The sequence below is a fragment of the Phocoena phocoena genome, chromosome 18 (assembly GCF_963924675.1).
Source record: "Phocoena phocoena chromosome 18, mPhoPho1.1, whole genome shotgun sequence".
Classification (NCBI taxonomy): domain Eukaryota; kingdom Metazoa; phylum Chordata; class Mammalia; order Artiodactyla; family Phocoenidae; genus Phocoena; species Phocoena phocoena.
The window spans coordinates 24,650,746-24,669,700 of record NC_089236.1 but is presented as its reverse complement, the minus strand read 5'-3'; the positions used below and the strand labels follow the sequence as shown (position 1 = coordinate 24,669,700).

At 40.2% G+C, this 18,955-nt stretch overlaps 1 protein-coding gene across 1 annotated transcript in view; it reads right to left on the bottom strand.

The window, feature by feature from the left end:
• The window catches only part of VWA8 (von Willebrand factor A domain containing 8), a 348,433-nt gene that overhangs the window by 226,131 nt on the left and 103,347 nt on the right, over positions 1-18,955 (bottom strand). The window contains exons 13-14 of the mRNA XM_065896053.1: positions 16,790-16,950; positions 12,072-12,185 (exon numbers count right to left, since the gene is read on the bottom strand). Of these exons, the coding sequence (XP_065752125.1) occupies positions 12,072-12,185; positions 16,790-16,950 (275 nt within the window). The remainder of the gene's footprint in view (positions 1-12,071; positions 12,186-16,789; positions 16,951-18,955) is intronic.

Below are 18,955 nucleotides of genomic sequence, written 5' to 3'. Positions count from 1 at the left end.
AGTCTGCGCGTCCAGAGCCTGTGCTCCACAACGGGAGAGGCCACAATAGTGAGAGGCCCACTTACCGCAAAAAAAAAAAAAAAAAAAAATACATCTACTGGTGGAGCAATTCTCACTGAAAACAAACTGGAGACAGGCAGAAAGACTCTTGTACCACCAAGGGAAAGATCCACACAGAGTTGGGTAGGAAGGGAAGAGAAGCGATCAGGTTGGGACCTATGCCCCTGAGAAGGGACACAGAAGAGGAGGGGGATAACACAGGCTCAGAGATCCTCCCTGGGGAGTGAGCGGTTCGAAACATATATTAGGCACCTCAGTCCTGGGGTCTGACTGTGGGAAGACAAGTCTGTCTAGCTGGCTTGCAAACCAGTGGGACTTACAGGAGGGCTCTAAGAAACCTAGACCTGCTTGTGAAGAAGGCAAACTCACTTGCTTACTCCCGGAAACAAGGTGGAGGAAGCAGATTGAAGCTGCCTGGGGTTCTAGTGGGCTTCCAGAGCCCAGACCAGAGCCCAGCCCAGCCAGCACTAGGCACCAGCTCCAGCCCCTCTAGCTCCAGCTCCACACTAGGGAGAAGCTGCCTCTGCAGGGCAGAGTGCTTAGCTGCAGGGGATGGAGCTGCCTCAGATCCAGCACAACATCTGAATGGGGTGAGGGTGGCCATTACTGGTGTTCGTGGAGGTGCCTTATCAGGAGCAGTCTAAAGATCTGACTGGTGTGCTGGGACCTCCCCAGCCCACGTCCCAGCCCGAGCCAAGGGTATGCTCTGGCCCCTCTTGCTCCAGCGCTGCTCCTCTCTAGGGCAAAGATGCTGTTGCTGGGAGTGGGGGAGGGAGCACACTTAGAGGGAATGGAACCCTCAGGGCTTCTGCTCCAGCACGTTGGGAACCAACCCTGACTCCAGTAGGGCGCTGACAGCCACATAGAATAGGAGAAGTCCTGGGCCACACCTGGCTCTGGCTCTAGCCCCTCCATCTCCAGCCCCATCACCTAAAAAGGTGATGGCTGCCAGCACACCCTAGGAAAAGATGTGACCCACGCTCACTTCCTATTCACCTCTCCCACCAAATCCACTGGGAACTGCATAGGGATGCTCCCACACAAGGGCACCCCTTCAAGAATGGGATAGGTAACTGTTTTACCTAATTTCATAGTGACAGAGAAAGTTAAGTAAAATGAGAAGGGAATTTGTACCAAATGAAAGATTAAGGAAAAAAACCTGAAAAAACAACTAATGAACCAGAAATTTAAAATTTACCATATAAGGAGCTCAAAGCATTAGCAATAAGAATGTTAACTGAACTAAGCAAAAGAATAGATGAACACAGTAATAATTTTAGTAAGGAATTGGAAAATATAAAAGAGAACCAATCAGAGCTGAAGCATGCAAGAGGTGAAATGAAAAATACACTAGAAGGAATTAATGGCAGACTATGTGAAACAGAAGAATGCATAAGTGACCTTAAAGACAGAATAATGGAAATCACCCAATCAGAGAAGCAAAAATAAAAAAAATTTTAAATAAGAATAGTTTAAGGGACCTCTTGGACAACATCAAGTATACTAATATTCATATTATAGGCGACCCAGAAGAAGAAGAGAGAGAAAAGGGTCAAAAATGTATTTGATAAAATTATGGCTGAAAAATTCCTGAACCTGAAGAAGGAAACAGACATCCAGGTATAGGAAGCCCAGAGAGTCCCAAAAGTTAAAGGCAGAATTCTAAACTCAGCAAGAGAAAAAGAGTCACATATAAGGGAACCCCCCTATGGTTATCACGTGATTTTTCTGTAGAAACTTTGCAGACAAGAAGGGAGTGGTGGGGGAGACCTTCAAGATGGCAGAGGAGTAAGACTTGGAGATCATCTTCCTCCCCACAATTACATCAGAAATACATCTACATGTGGAACAACTCCTACAGAACACCTACTAAAGGCTGGCAGAAGACCTCAGACCTCCCAAAAGGCAAGAAACTCCCCCACGTACCTGGGTAGGGCAAAAGAAAAAAAAAAAAAGAGAGACAAGAGCATAGGGAAGGGACCTGCACTTCTGGGAGGGAGCTGTGAAGGAGGAAAGATTTCCACACACCAGGAAGCCCCTTCACTGGCGGAGATGGAGGGGTGGCAGCGGGGAAGCTTTGGCGCCACGGAGGACAGCGCAGCAACAGGGGTGAAGAGGACAAAGCGGAGAGATCCCTGCACAGAGGATCGGTGCCGACCAGCACTCACCAGCCCAAGAGGTTTCTCTGCTCACCTGCCGGGGCGGGAAGGGGCTGGGAGCTGAGGCTCAGGCTTCGGAAGTCAGATCCCAGGGAAAGGACTGGGGTTGGCTGTGTAAACACAGCCTGAAGGGGGCTAGTGCACCACAGCTAGCTGGGAGGGAGTCTGTGAAAAAGTCTGGAACTGCCTAAGAGGCAAGAGACCACTGTTTCAGGGTGTGTGAGAAGACGGGATTCAGAGCACCTAATAAACAAGCTCCAGAGACGGGCGCAAGCCACGGCTATCAACGTGGACACCAGAGACGGGCATGAGATGCTAATGCTGCTGCTGCAGCCACCAATAAGCCTGTGTGCGAGCATAGGTCACTGTTCACACCTCCCCACCTGGGAGCCTGTGCAGCCCGCCACTGCCAGGGCCCCGGGATCCAGGGACAACTTCCCCGGGAGAACGCACGGCACCTCAGGCTGCTGCAACGTCACACCGGCCTCTGCCGCCGCAGGCCCGCCCCGCACTCCGTGCCCCTCCCTCCCCCCGGCCTGAGTGAGCCAGAGCCCCCGAATCAGCGGCTCCTTTAACTCCGTCCTGTCTGAGCGAAGAACAGATGCCCTCAGGCGACCTACACGCAGAGGCAGGGCCAAATCCAAAGCTGAACCCCGGGAGCTGTGCGAACAAAGAGGAGAAAGGGAAATCCCTCCCAGCAGCCTCAGGAGCAGCGGATTAAATCTCCACAATCAACTTGTACTCTGCATCTGTGGAATACCTGACTAGACAACGAATCATCCCAAATTAAGGAGGTGGACTTTGAGAGCAAGATTTATTATTTTTTCCCCTTTTCCTCTTTTTGTGAATGTGCATGCGTATGCTTCTGTGTGAGATTCTGTCTGTACAGCTTTGCTTTCACCATTTGTCATAGGGTTCTATCCAACCATTCTTGTGGTTTTTTTACTTTAAAAAAATTTTTTTCTTAATAATTATTTTTTTATTTTAATAACTTTATTTTAGTTTACCTTATTTTATTTTACCCTCTTTCTTTCTTTCTTTCTACTTTTACTTCCTTTTATTCTGAGCCATGTGGATGAAAGGCTCTGGTGCTGCAGCCAGGAGTCAGTGCTGTGCCTCTGAGGTGGAGAGCCAACTTCAGGACACTGGTCCACAAGAGACCTTCCAGCTCCACATAATATCAAACGGCAAAAATCTCCCAGAGATCTCCATCTCAACACCAACACCCAGCTTCACTAAACGACCAGCAAGCTACAGTGCTGGACACCCTATGCCAAACAACTAGCAAGACAGGAACACAACCCCTCGCATTAGCAGAGAGGCTGCCTAAAATCATAAGTCCACAGACACCCCAAAACACACCACCAGATGTGAACCTGCCCACCAGAAAGACAAGATCCAGCCTCATCCACCAGAACACAGGCACTAGTCCCCTCCACCAGGAAGCCTACACAACCCAATGAACCAATTTTAGGCACTGGGGACAGACAGCAAAAACAACAGGAACTATGAACCTGCAGCCTGCAAAAAGGAGACCCCAAACACAGTAAGATAAGCAAAATGAGAAGACAGAAAAACACACAGCAGATGAAGGAGCAAGATAAAAAACCACCAGACCTAACAAATGAAGAGGAAATAGGCAGTCTACCTGCAAAAGAATTCAGAATAATGATAGTAAAGATGATCCAAAATCTTGGAAATAGAATAGACAAAATGCAAGAAACATTTAACAAGGACCTAGAAGAACTAAAGATGAAACAAACAATGATGAACAACACAAAAATGAAATTAAAAATACTCTAGAAGGGATCAATAGCAGAATAACTGAGGCAGAAGAATGGATAAGTGACCTGGAAGATAAAATAGTGGAAATAACTACTGCAGAGCAGAATAAAGAAAAAAGAATGAAAAGAACTGAGGACAGTCTCAGAGAGCTCTGGGACAACATTAAACACACCAACATTTGAATTATAGGGGTTCCAGAAGAAGAAGAGAAAAAGAAATGGACTGAGAAAATATTTGAAGAGATTATAGGTGAAAACTTCCCTAATATGGGAAAGGAAATAGTTAATCAAGTCCAGGAAGCACAGAGAGTCCCATACAGGATAAATCCAAGGAGAAATACTCCAAGACACATATTAATCAAACTGTCAAAAATTAAATACAAAGAAAACATATTAAAAGCAGCAAGAGAAAAACAACAAATAACACACAGGGAATCCCCATAAGGTTAACAGCTGATCTTTCAGCAGAAACTCTGCAAGCCAGAAGGGACTGGCAGGACATATTTAAAGTGATGAAGGAGAAAAACCTACAACGAAGATTACTCTACCCAGCAAGGAACTCATTCAGATTTGATGAAGAAACTAAAACCTTTACAGACAAGCAAAAGCTGAGAGAGTTCAGCACCGCCAAACCAGCTTTACAACAAATGCAAAAGGATCTTCTCTGGGCAAGAAACACAAGAGAAGGAAAAGAACTACAGTAACAAACCCAAAACAATTAAGATAATGGGAATAGGAACATACATATCAATAATTACCTTAAATGTAAATGTATTAAATGCCCCCACCAAAAGACACAGATTGGCTGAATGGACACAAAAACAAGACCCATATATATGCTGTCTACAAGAGACCCACTTCAGACCTAGAGACACATACAGACTGAAAGTGAGGGGATGGAAAAAGATATTCTATGCAAATGGAAGCCAAAAGAAAGCCAGAGCAGCAAATCTCATATCAGACAAAATAAGACTTTAAAATAAAGACTATTAGAAGAGACAAAGAAGGACACTACATAATGATCAAGGGATCAATCCAAGAAGACATAACAATTGTAAATATTTATGCACCCAACATAGGAGCACCTCAACACATAAGGCAAATACTAACAGCCATAAAAGGGAAAATCGACAGTAACACGTTCATAGTAGGGGACTTTAACACCCCACTTTAACCAATGGACAGATCATCCAAAATAAAATTAAATAAGGAAACACAGGGTTTAAAAGACACATTAAACAAGATGGACTTAATTCATTTTTATAGGACATTCCATCCAAAAACAACAGAATACACTTTCTTCTCAAGTGCTCATGGAACATTCTCCAAGATACACCATATCTCGGGTCACAAATCAAGCCTTGGTAAATTTTTAAAAATTTAAATTGTATCAAGTATCTTTCTGACCACAATGCTACGAGACTAGATATCAATTACACAAAAAAACTCTGTAAAAAATACAAACACATGGAGGCTAAACAATACACTACTAAATAACCAAGAGATCAATGAAGAAATGAAAGAGGAAATCAAAAAATACCTAGAAACAAATGACTATGAAAACATGATGACCCAAAACCTATGGGACGCAGCAAAAGCAGTTCTAAGAGGAAAGTTTATAGCAATACAGTCCTACCTTAAGAAACGGGAAACATCTCGAATAAACAACCTAATCTTGCACCTAAAGCAATTAGAGAAAGAAGAACAAAAAAACCCTAAAGTTAGCAGAAGGAAAGAAACCATAAAGATCAGATCAGAAATAAATGAAAAAGAAATGAAGGAAACAATAGCAAAGATCAATAAAACTAAAAGCTGGTTCTTTGAGAAGATAAACAAAATTGATAAAGCATTAGCCAGAATCATCAAGAAAAAAGGGAGAAGACTCATATCAATAGAATGAGAAATGAAAAAGGAGAAGTAACAACTAACACGGCAGAATACAAAAGACCATGAGAGATTACTACAAGCAACTCTATGCCAAAAAAATGGACAACCTGGAAAAAATGGACATATTCTTAGAAAAGCACAACCTGCCAAGACTGAAACAGGAAGAAATAGAAAATATGAACAGACCAATCACAAGCACTGAAATTGAACCTGTGACTAAAAATCTTCCAACAAACAAAAGCCCAGGACCAGATGGCTTCACAGGTGAATTCTATCAAACATTTAGAGAAGAGCTAACACCTATCCTTCTCAAACTCTTCCAAAATATAGCAGAGGGACGAACACTCCCAAACTCATTCTACGAGGCCACCATCACCCTAATACCAAAACCAGACAAGGATGTCACAAAGAAAGAAAACTAGAGGCCAATATCACTGATGAACATAGATGCAAAAATCCTCAACAAAATACTAGCAAACAGAATCCAACAGCACATTAAAAGAAGCATACACCATGAACAAGTGGGGTTTATTCCAGGAATGCAAGGATGCTTCAATATACGCAAATCAATCAACGTGATACACCACATTAGCAAACTGAAGGAGAAAAACCATATGGTCATCTCGATAATTTCAGAGAAAGCATTCGACAAAGTTCAACACCCATTTATGATAAAAAACCCTCCAGAGGGCTTCCCTGGTGGCACAGTGGTTGAGAGTCTCCCTGCTGATGCAGGGGACGTGGGTTCGTGCCCCGGTCTGGGAGGACCCCACGTGCTGCGGAGCGGCTGCGCCCGTGAGCCATGGCCGCTGAGCCTGCGCGTCCGGAGCCTGTGCTCCGCAACGGGAGAGGCGACAGCAGTGAGGGGCCCGCGTACCGCAAAAAAAAAAAAAAGAACCTCCAGAAAGTAGGCATAGAGGCTACCTACCTCAACATAATAAAGGCCATATATGACAAACCCACAGCCAGCTTCATTCTCAATGGTGAAAAACTGAAACCATTTCCACTAAGATCAGGAACAAGACAAGGTTGCCCACTCTCACCACTCTTATTCAACATAGTTTTGGAAGTTTTAGCCACAGCAATCAGAGAAGAAAATGAAATAAAAGGAATCCAAATCGGAAAAGAAGAAGTAAAGCTGTCACTGTTTGCAGATGACATGATACTAAACATAGAGAATTCTAAAGATGTTACCAGAAAACTACTAGAGCTAATCAATGAATTTGGTAAAGTAGCAGGATACAAAATAAATGCACAGAAATCTCTTGCATTCCTATACACTAATGATGAAAAAAATGAAAGACAATTTAAGGAAACATTCCCATTTACCACTGCAAAAAAAAAGAATAAAATGGCTAGGAATAAACCTACCTAAGGAGACAAAAGACCTGTATGCAGAAAATTATAAGACACTGATGAAAGAAATTAAAGATGATACAAATAGATGGAGAGATATACCATGTTCTTGGATTGGAAGAATCAACATTGTGAAAATGACTCTACTACCCGAAGCAATCTACTGATTCAATGCAATCCCTAACAAACTACCAGTGGCATTTTTCACAGAACTAGAACAAAAAATTTCACAATTTGTATGGAAACACAAAAGACCCCGAATAGCCAAAGCAATCTTGAGAATGAAAAACGGAGCTGGAGGAATCAGGCTCCCTGACTTCAGACTATACTACAAAGCTACAGTAATCAAGACAGTATGGTAATGGCACAAAAACAGAAATATAGATCAATGGAACAGGGTAGAAAGCCCAGAGATAAACCCATGCACATATGGTCACCTTATCTTTGATAAAGGAGGCAGGAATGTACAGTGGAGAAAGGACAGCCTCTTCAATAAGTGGTGCTGGGAAAACTGGACAGCTACATGTAAAAGTATGAGATTAGATCACTTCCAAACACCATACACAAAAATAAGCTCAAAATGGACTAAACACCTAAATGTAAAGCCAGAAACTCTCAAAGTCTTAGAGGAAAACATAGGTAGAACACTCTATGACATAAATCACAGCAAGGTCCTTTTTGACCCACCTCCTAGAGAAATGGAAATAAAAACAAAAATAAACAAATGGGATCTAATGAAACTTCAAAGCTTTTGCCCAGCAAAGGAAACCATAAACAAGACCAAAAGACAACTCTCAGAATGGGAGAAAATATTTGCAAATGAAGCAACTGACAAAGGATTAATCTCCAAAATTTACAAGCAGCTCATGCAGCTCAATAACAAAAAAACAACTCAATCCAAAAATGGGCAGAAGACCTAAATAGACATTTCTCCAAAGAAGATATACAGATTGGCAACAAACACATGAAAGAATGCTCAACATCATTAATCATTAGAGAAATGTAAATCAAAACTACAATGAGATATCATCTCACACCAGTCAGAATGGCCATCATCAAAAAATCTACAAACAATAAATGCTGGAGAGGGTGTGGAGAAAAGGGAACACTCTTGCACTGCTGGTGGGAATAAGAATTGGTATAGCCACTATGGAGAACAGTATGGAGGTTCCTTAAAAAACTACAAATAGAACTACCGTATGACCCAGCAATCCCACTACTGGGCATATACCCTGAGAAAACCATAATTCAAAAAGTCATGTACCAAAATGTTTATTGCAGGTCTATTTACAATAGCCAGGAGTTGGAAACAACCTAAGTGTCCATCATCGGATGAATGGATAAAGAAGATGTGACACATATATACGATGGAATATTACTCAGCCTTAAAAAGAAATGAAATTGAGCTATTTGTAATGAGATGGATGGACCTAGAGTCTGTCATACAGAGTGCAGTAGGTCAGAAAGAGAAAGACAAATACTGTATGCTAACACATATATATGGAATTTAAGGGAAAAAAAATATGTCATGAAGAACCTAGGGGTAAGAGAGGAATAAAGACACAGACCTAGTAGAGAATGGACTTGAGGATATGGGGAGGGGGAAGGGTAAGCTGTGACAAAGTGAGAGAGTGGCACGGACATATATACACTACCAAACGTAAAATAGATAGCTAGTGGGAAGCAGCCGCATAGCACAGGGAGATCAGCTAGGTGCTTTGTGACCACCTAGAGGGGTGGGATAGGGAGGGTGGGAGGGAGGGAAGAGATATGGGAACATATGTATAACTGATTCAATTTGTTATAAAGCAGAAACTAACAGACAATTGTAAAGCAATTATACTCCAATAAAGCTGTAAAAAGAAATAAAAAAATGAAAATTCAAGCCAATTTGAAAAGCTTGTTTTTTTCGGTGCAAATAAACTACCTGTTTATATTTGCCAACTTTTTAAAGCACCTTGCCTTCACTAATAAATCTCTGTGAGGTAACAAGAAAAAAAGAAAAGAAAAGAGGGTCACTTCCTCATTTGTGTTCACACAGCATTATGTAGAGATCTCTACTGTAACATTTAAAAGTTGCATTTTAATTGTTTATTTCTATATCTACCTCTCTTCATATGCAGGCAATTACTAACTTTAGGAAAAACAAAACGCATATAAGAAAAGAAAAACAACGGTAGTTTATTGAATGGTTCAGCTGTGTACAGTCCTTGTGCCATGATAATAATGCAAACACTGAATGAAGTTCTAAACAAAATGATTACCTAATATTTAGGAAGAATGGAAGATAGGAAGTATGTATGTGTAGTGGGCAGAGGGATGGTGAAAGAGAGCTAAACTGTAATTTTCCATAGTAGGAAATCAATGGACAATGCCTGACACTGAAAAATAAATCAAAAAATGTCAATGAAAGTATATTGTTTAGTGATATGGAGGTAAATATCAAAAGAAACAGCTCAGAGTTGAAAGTGGTAGCCTCTGAGGAATAGGAAACAGGAAAGTGTCTCAGGACAGATAACAGAGAACTGGCATCTTTCATTAAAAGCCTTGAAAACTATCTGGATCAAATTTCTGGCATATTTAACAATTATTTAAAAAAACAAAAACTCAAATAAAAATGTAAAAATAAGCGAAGGAAACTAAGCAGCGCTCTGATCTGTCTCCACCTATTTAGAGTGACTTCTGAGACAGAACTGAGCTGGGTTTCTATTCATGGGAGTGAAGAAAATTAGTAGCGATGAAGACAGGACGCTTCGAGAAGGAAGGACTACTAACCAGTCTGAGCCAAATCCTGAACGTGAAGCTAAGGGCCACTTTGTTCCTGAAAGTGTTTTCATTTGTAAAACTGCTTATGACCATTCGGGAGAACTTGGGTTCTTTTCATAGAAAACGGTTGTCATTTCCTGGACATTTGGCTAGAAGACACTGCTCCCTAAGTCCTAAGGGAAACCAAGGGGCAGTCTTGCTGATAGTTACTTCCCAATTACTTTGATTCATCTCCTTGAAAATGCAACTGTTCCCTGATGCGTGATGTAAATAATGTACAGTAGCTGAATGTTATAATGCCAAGGTATGAAATGAGAGGTATCCTTATTATTTGCTTCCCTAAACACTCAACCAAACCACCTACTGGGGTAGAGGAATCTGATGATAGGCACCTCAGAAGCATAAATAGCTGTGTAATCAAGTGAATTTTTAAATAACTTATACAGAGATAGTAAGATTTAATATTTCCACTCTAGAAAAAAAATTCCAAGTTTTAAAAATTCTCCTTAAAACATAATCACAATAAGAAATATATGTAATTATTATTTGTAGGATTTTATTGTTTTAAATATGGTAGCAAGCCCTTTGGGGGAAGGGGGAGCTACAATCAAACAAGATTCAATTAAGTAAATAGGAATTCCCCAAAGTAACAATCTCTAATTACACGAAAATATCCATGGAAATATAATGAGACAGAAAATTACTTATAATTGCTAAACCTCCTCTAAAGGAAAGTACAGTGTACAGCTCAAAGAAATACTTTCTTTTTAACTTCTTAATTTGAAACTTTTAAAACCCATAGAAAATTTGAAAGAATAGAATATGAACACCCATATATCCTTCACCTAGATTTCACCAATTGTTAAGATTTTAATCAATCCCATTCAGTCTAATGGGATTTGGGAACTTTGTGTTCTCACTCTCCCTTGCTCTTTGTGGTGTGTGTATTTGTAACCATTCGTCATGTCTTTTTTTTCCCTGAAACATTTGGAAGTAAGTTGTAGAAATCTTTTCATTTTATCCCTTAAATATTTCAGCATATGGCTCCTAGGAATAGAAATATTCTCCTTGCAAAAAAAATCAATAGACAGAAACCTCAATTAAGTAGTCGGAAGGCCAGAAGTGGGAGCTCCCACGCCCTGTGACAATAGCAGAGCCCAACAGGAAGAAGAAAAACTTACTTTTCTTGCCTGGCAAGAGCTCAGCCAATGAGAGACTGGCAGGACTCAGCCAATGTAAAGCCACTACACTTTGAACTCTCAATTCCTCCAATGGATTCTTTGTTCACTATAGCTCTCCCGACTTCCGTTTTCCCTTTTAGAAGAGTCCTTCCTCCTCTTCTTGTTGCATAAGGACTTGCACGTGGCTTGCCATGGTTAGCGATCCTAAACTGCAGTTCTTTGTTAATCTTGAATAAACGCATTTTTGTCGGAGAAACAATTCGAAGTCTATTTGTTTTAGGTCAACCCCCTCATAAACACAGTACCATTATGGTACCTAAGAAAATTAATATTAATTCAATATCATCTACACTTTCTCAATTGTCCTAAAATGTCTTTTATAGCTGTTTTCATTTCATCTCCTGATCCAGGATCCAATCCAATCTCATACATTGAATTTGGTTGTTACAGCTCTGGAAGGAATGTTAAAATAAGGCACAAAGGGTAATCTTGCAACAGGTGACAAACCCCAGAAGTCACTGATCACTTCCCAGGATGGTAGGCCCAATTAACTGTGAGGCTCCCTTTTTGCTTTTTCTGAAGTGATACAAAGTTTGGGGCCAAAATTGAATTGCTCCGGACAGCAGAAGAGGAATTATCTTCTTAAAACTAATGCTCTTATAAAATGTTTAACCCCTTATGTAAAAATAAGGCTGAAAGTACAGAGTACATCTAGGATAGCAAACTCAAGCATTAAAAAGTGCCAAAACATGATCTTGTCTAGGACACCAAATTATTAAGCTGCTCAAAGATATCTTGGATTCACCCTAGGTTTAGAAGAATAATTTTTAAAAAGGTACACTTGACAATAAGAATAAGAGTAGTATACCCCAAGTTACCTCTTCTGTAGCTGCTCATCAGACATTTGTAGCTCCTCCTTTAAACGCATATACCGGTCTTCTCTCAGCAGCCTAGAGCCATCAAAGAGGCTAAGCTCTCGGTCATGGATCAATCTAATGGGATAGGGGAAGGTCAGCAAACAAATTAATCAGTTTTGAACACTGAAGTTATTAGAGGTAGCATCAGTCAGTTAATATTTTAGTCATATGTATTATTACTGGCAATTGAGTCTAGCAATTTTGTTAAATGCACCTTTCGAAATTTTAAGTTGGCTAGTGCTGTTATACTTGGCAAAAACTGTGGGTTTCTGTACTGGAGGACAGTAGTCATGGTTCCTAGATGTGAATAGGGAGGAGGAGGAGGAGGAGCTAGAAAGGGGAAGAAGGAAGGAAATGAAAAGAAACAGCTTATTGATAAAGTAGCAGGATACAAAATTAATGCATAGAAATCTTGCATTCCTATACACTGATGATGAAAAATCTGAAAGAGAAATTAAGGAAACACTCCCATTTACCACTGCAACAAAAAGAATAAAATACCTAGGAATAAACCTACCTAAGGAGACAAAAGACCTGTACGCAGATAACTATAAGACATTGATGAAAGAAATTAAAGATGATACCAACACATGGAGAGATATACCATGTTCTTGGATTGGAAGAATCAACATTGTGAAAATGACGATACTACCCAAAGCAATCTACAGATTCAATGCGATCCCTATCAAACTACCAATGGCATTTTTCACAGAACTAGAACAAAAAATTGCACAATTTGCATGGAAACACAAAGGACCCCAAATAGCCAAAGCAATCTTGAGAAAGAAAAACAGAGCTGGAGGAATCAGGCTCCTGGACTTCAGACTATACTACAAAGCTACAGTAATCAAGACAGTATGGTACTGGCACAAAAACAGAAATATAGGTCAATGGAACAGGATGGAAAGCCCAGAGATAAACCCACGCACATATGGTCATCTTATCTTTGATAAAGGAGGCAGGAATGTACAGTGGAGAAAGGACAGCCTCTTCAATAAGTGGTTCTGGGAAAACTGGACAGCTACATGTAAAAGAATGAAATTAGAACACTCCCTAACACCATACACAAAAATAAACTCAAAATGGATTAAAGACCTAAATGTAAGGCCAGAAACTATAAACCTTATAGAGGAAAACACAGGCACAACACTATATGACATAAATCACAGCAAGATCCTTTTTGACCCACCTCCTAGAGAAATGGAAACTAAAAACAAAAGTAAACAAATGGGACCTAATGAAACTTAAAAACTTTTGCACAGCAAAGGAAACCATAATCAAGATGAAAAGACAACCCCCAGAATGGGAGAAAATATTTGCAAATGAAGCAACTGACAAAGGATTAATCTCCAAAATTTACAAGCAGCTCACACAGCTCAATATCAAAAAATCAAATAACCCAATCCAAAAATGGGCAGAAGATCTAAATAGACATTTCTCCAAAGAAGATATAGATTGCCAACAAACACATGAAAGGATGCTCAACATCACTAATCATTAGAGAAATGCAAATCAAAACTACAATGAGGTATCACCTCACACCAGTCAGAATGGCCATCATCAAAAAATCTACAAACAATAAATGCTGGAGAGGATGTGGAGAAAAGGGAACACTCTTGCACTGTTGGTGGGAATGTAAATTGATACAGCCACTATGGAGAACAGTATGGAGGTTCCTTAAAAAACTGCAAATAGAACTACCATACGACCCAGCAATCCCACTACTGGGCAAATACCCTGAGAAAACTATAATCCAAAAAGAGTCATGTACCACAATGTTCACTGCAGCTCTACCTACAATAGCCAGGACATGGAAGCAGCCTAAGTGTCCATCAACAGATGAATGGATAAAGAAGATGTGGCCCATATATACAACTGACTATTACTCAGCCATAAAAAGAAACGAAATTGAGTTATTTGTAGTGAGGTGGATGGACCCAGAGACTGTCATACAGAGTGAAGTAATTCAGAAAGAGAAAAACAAATACCGTACCCTAACACATATATATGGAATCTAAAAAAAAACAACAAAAAAAAGGTTATGAAGAACCTAAGGGCAAGACAGGAATAAAGACACAGACATAGAGAATGGACTCAAGGACACAGGGAGGGGGAGGAGTAAGCTGGGATGAAGTGAGAGAGTGGCCTGGACATATATACACTACCAATCGTAAAACAGATAGCTAGTGGGAAGCAGCCACATAGCACAAGGAGATCAGCTCGGTGCTTTGTGTCCACCTAGAGGGGTGGGATAGGGAGGGTGGGAGGGAGACACAAGAGGGAGGAGATGTGGGGATATATGTATATCTATGGCTGATTTACTTCGTTATAAAGCAGAAACTAGCACACCATTGTAAAGCAATTATACTCTAATAAAGATGTTAAAAAAAAAAAACTAACACAACATTATAAAACAACTGAAAAAACAAAAAGAGAGACAGCTGAATGACTGACTCAGGATAACCATGAGGTAAATATTAATGAACAAGGCAGATGGTACATATTCACTTGAGTCTAACATAACTCTTTAAGGCGTAGTATTATCAAAATATTTCTATCTTTACAATTACAGGATTTAAAATATCTAAAATCTTTACAATGAAATAACTAATGCTATTTCATATACCAACTATGATGGGACCTAGCCATCCACAGCACAAACAGCATTGTCTTCCAGATGTTGCAGAGGTTGAAACCTGCTGTTCTAGGTCTTAAACCAACCACTAAAGTTTCCTGATGCCCATAGTACAGTCGCCCCACAGACCTCCGCTCGGTGAGCACTGAGGAGAGGAGAGACTGCATAATGCAGAGGTTAAGAGCATGGGCAGTGGAGTCACTCAGACCTGGGTTCAAGTCCCAGCCCTGTATCTTATTAGTTGAATGGACTGGGAAGGGGAAGAACTAATCCGCCTGTTTAAATTTTTTTTTTTTTTGCGGTATGCGGGCCTCTCACTGTTGTGGCCTCTCCCGTTGCAGAGCACAGGCTCCGGACGCGTAGCCTCCGCGGCATGTGGGATCTTCCCGGACTGGGGCACGAACCCGTGTCCCCTGCATCAGCAGGCGGACTCTCAACCACTGTGCCACAAGGGAAGCCCCCGCCTGTTTAAATTTTATCTTTTATAAAACTAGGGCAATAATACCAACCTCACAGTATTGCTGTGAACGTTGAACAGCTAATGGAAGACACACGCTTAACATAGTTGTTCTCAATCTCAGCTGAGATTGGAATCTACTGGGAAGCAGTTAAAAATGCCAATGTCCAGGCCTCATCCTGGATCAATTACATCAGAATTTGAGGAGGTGGAGCCCAGGCATCAGTAATTTTTAAGCCTCATTCCCACAAGGATATTTCACGGTTGCGAATCTGAGAAACACTGGCTTAGCACGATGCCTGGTGTAAAGAAAGTACTCAATTAATGGTAGCTGCTGCTGCTATTACCACTACTTCGCCTAACAGGCAAGAGATAGCCAGTAAAAGGAGGCAGTAGGTATTATTTTGTTTGTGTTTGCATTTGCCTATTTAGAAGAGAAAAATACTGTAAATCTATAGAATGTTTATGGTAAATCACTGAAGTTTGTGATTATTACTTTTTTTTTTTTTTTTGCGGTACGCGGGCCTCTCACTGCTGTGGCCTCTCCCGTTGCGGAGCACAGGCTCCGGACGCGCAGGCTCAGCGGCCATGGCTCACGGGCCCAGCCGCTCCGCGGCGTGCGGGATCCTCCCAGACCGGGGCACGAACCCCTGTCCCCTGCATAGGCACGTGGACTCCCAACCACTGCGCCACCAGGGAAGCCCTGTGATTATTACTTTTAAGTGCTGTCAAATTGAATCAGGATTAACACAGTGTTCTTAGAATCCTTAATTACACTCAGTATTTGCACCTTGTCAAGGACAAAAAACTTTTGAATGGTTAGTTGGGGAACTAGATTATTTCACTTATTTGAAATTTCCCAATAAGTTAAAATTTAGATTTAAAAGTTAAAAACAATGTCTACAAGTGATAGAATCAAGATGTAACAAACAAACAAACAAAAATGGTATCATTAATCTCCTGAAGTGACACAAGATGGGAATATTTTCCATGAAAGTTACACACGAAGTCTTAACATCAAAGAGAATTTAACTAGGAATGTGTGGATATTTGCCCCACCTAAACTGAAATAAGAAAACAACAGTGACACAAATGTTCAAGTTTGTAAACACAAAGTGAACTTTAGCCTGTAGAAAATATAATCAAAGAGCTATTATACATTTTATATAAGGAACTATATTTTCTCTCTCAAAAAAGAAAAATGCCGACAGTATCACCAATAATTTAGATTTAGGATTGAAAAGGAGTTTGTAAACAGTGAAGCTCTGACAAACTGCAGAAACTTCAGCTGTATGACATTGCATATATCCATCAACCTATATAAAGTTTCAAAATTACTACTTAAAAGTTTTCTTTTTCCAGCTCTTACACACAGAATTTTGCTATGGCGGTGGCTTTTCCCAAAATGTTCATTATTTGAAGTTTTACTCTACTGTGGTTAAAACAATAAAAATATCTGCTGTTCTACTTGGATATAGAATTATAAATTCCTCAGGGACTATGTAACCCAGTTTAAATTAGAAGATTGAGAAAGTTCCACGTCTGCTGCTTACGCGGTGTGTTTTTGTGTGTGTGACTCATACAGACCTTTGTAATACAGCGAATGTACCGGCATTGACTCTGTGAATGCCATCCAAGAGGACCAGCTTCCCTTCCAGAGCAGCATTTACAAGGGGTGAGGACCGCCAGGCAGTGTCTCCATTTGGAAGCGTGTATCTCTGCTGTAGCAGCTCACGCGCTGTCATATCCTGAAACCAATCCCCAACACCCACCAAAGAAAATGCAGAATTAATTTTTAAGACATGGAGGATAGTTTCTTCAGCTTTAGAGTTACCTCTCTCTGAATGTAACATTCCATACAACAACTGGGGAGTCATCTTCTCCAATCCAAAGAGAAAGATATTCAGAAGCTTTTCTTGGTCATTTGAATTTTTTTCCTATTATTCAGCCACATAATATATATAGTACGGGTTTTGTTTTGTTTTGTTTTTCTTCTCTATTTTATTTAGCATTTTCCCCCTCTTTTAAAATGTTCACTTGGTATCTACACAGATGACGGCAGTAATTTCTACCCAACTTCAAAGGAATTTAACTCAATCGGCTTTACTCCTGTAAGGGCCAAAATATATGGATTCCTTTTTAAGAATTAGAGGCCATACAAACTCACTGGGAGGAGATGCTTATCAATGATGTGCATTTTCTTGCAGTTGAGTTCTCCCAAAAAGCCATGCTAGGAACCACCACAGTTATTCATTTAAAGAGGCTTGAAAATGGAGGAAACTGAGGAGGACAGCCATCAGATGAGGTACAGGAATTGACAAATAATAGCACTTACAAGCAATTTTTTTAAATTAATTTTTATTGGAGTACAGTTGATTTACAATGTTGTGCAATTTTTAAAAGCACATACACAATGTACTAGTGCTAAAACAGTGTAACAGGTTTAAGCAAGCTATTAATAGTAGTAGCATATAAACATCTACTTACTGTAAAAAATTTTGGTGCTAATAATATGAATAACTTTTTCTTACATGTGTTAATGTTGAAGATAATAGTTTCTTTTGTGTTATCAACCTCAGATAAATTCTGTAACACTTATATCAAACAAAAGTTAAACATTTAGTCAGTTTTATCCAAAAATGTAAAGGCTTTTGTAAATTCTTTGATACCGAACTCCAGTCTTAAGAAGATGGAAAGTGAATGAATTTGTTTATAGTCACAGTGGCAACAAATCTGTACTGAAAGCAAGATTAAAATGTAAGTCTTGATCATTTCAATTTTCTCACTATCAAAAAAGTACTGACTTAGGAAGCATAAATAGGCTTACATTGAATCATAATGACACTTGAGAAACAATAATATTCAAACTGATGAAATAAAAATTCAGGGACTTCCCTGTTGGTGCAGTGGTTAAGAATCCCACTGCCAATGCAGGGGACATGGGTTCAAGCCCTGGTCCGGGAAGATCCCACATGCCTCGGAGCTACTAAGCCCATGCACCACAACTACTGAGCCTGTGCTCTAGAGCCCGCGAGCCACAACTACTGAGCCCGCGTGCCACAGTTACTGAAGTCCATGTGCCTAGAGCCCATGCTCTGCAACAAGAGAAGTTACCACGATGAGAAGCCCGCGCACCACAACGAAGAGTAGCCCCCACTCGCCGCAACTAGAGAAAGCCCACACACAGCAATGAAGACACAAAGCAGCCAAAAATAAATAACTATATAAATAAATAAATTTTAAAAATAAAATAAAAATTCACATTTTAAGGCAAGACAAGAAAAATTTAAATGTAATTTTTTTCTCTGCCCGTTTGGGCCTCCTCCCTCCCCTCTAGTGTGCATTTTGCATCTACTTTATGTATTAACCAGACCTCCCCAATGGCAGAAAGGCCTACTTAATCATAAAGATCAATTTTTCTTCTTCTGGGGCCAACCATGTAACTCCTTAGAAGACAGCATTCCTTTCTCAATCCAGTGAGGGGGTCACAACGACCCACCACTCGCCTTGTATGTGCAAACATCTCTGGTGAACTTCATGTACAAAGCCAATATATCATTTTCCTTAAAGACAGTGATTGGTGCAGAACAGACTGATCAGATGACTGGGGAGATACTGGGCAGCACCTAATGGAAGTTTAAGAACTTAAATACTTACTTATTAACGTGACTATCTATGTTTCTTATATTCTATTTTACAAGATTACTGTTTCCTGCATTACCAAAGGTGTGACTGAGCCTCAGATAAAATTAA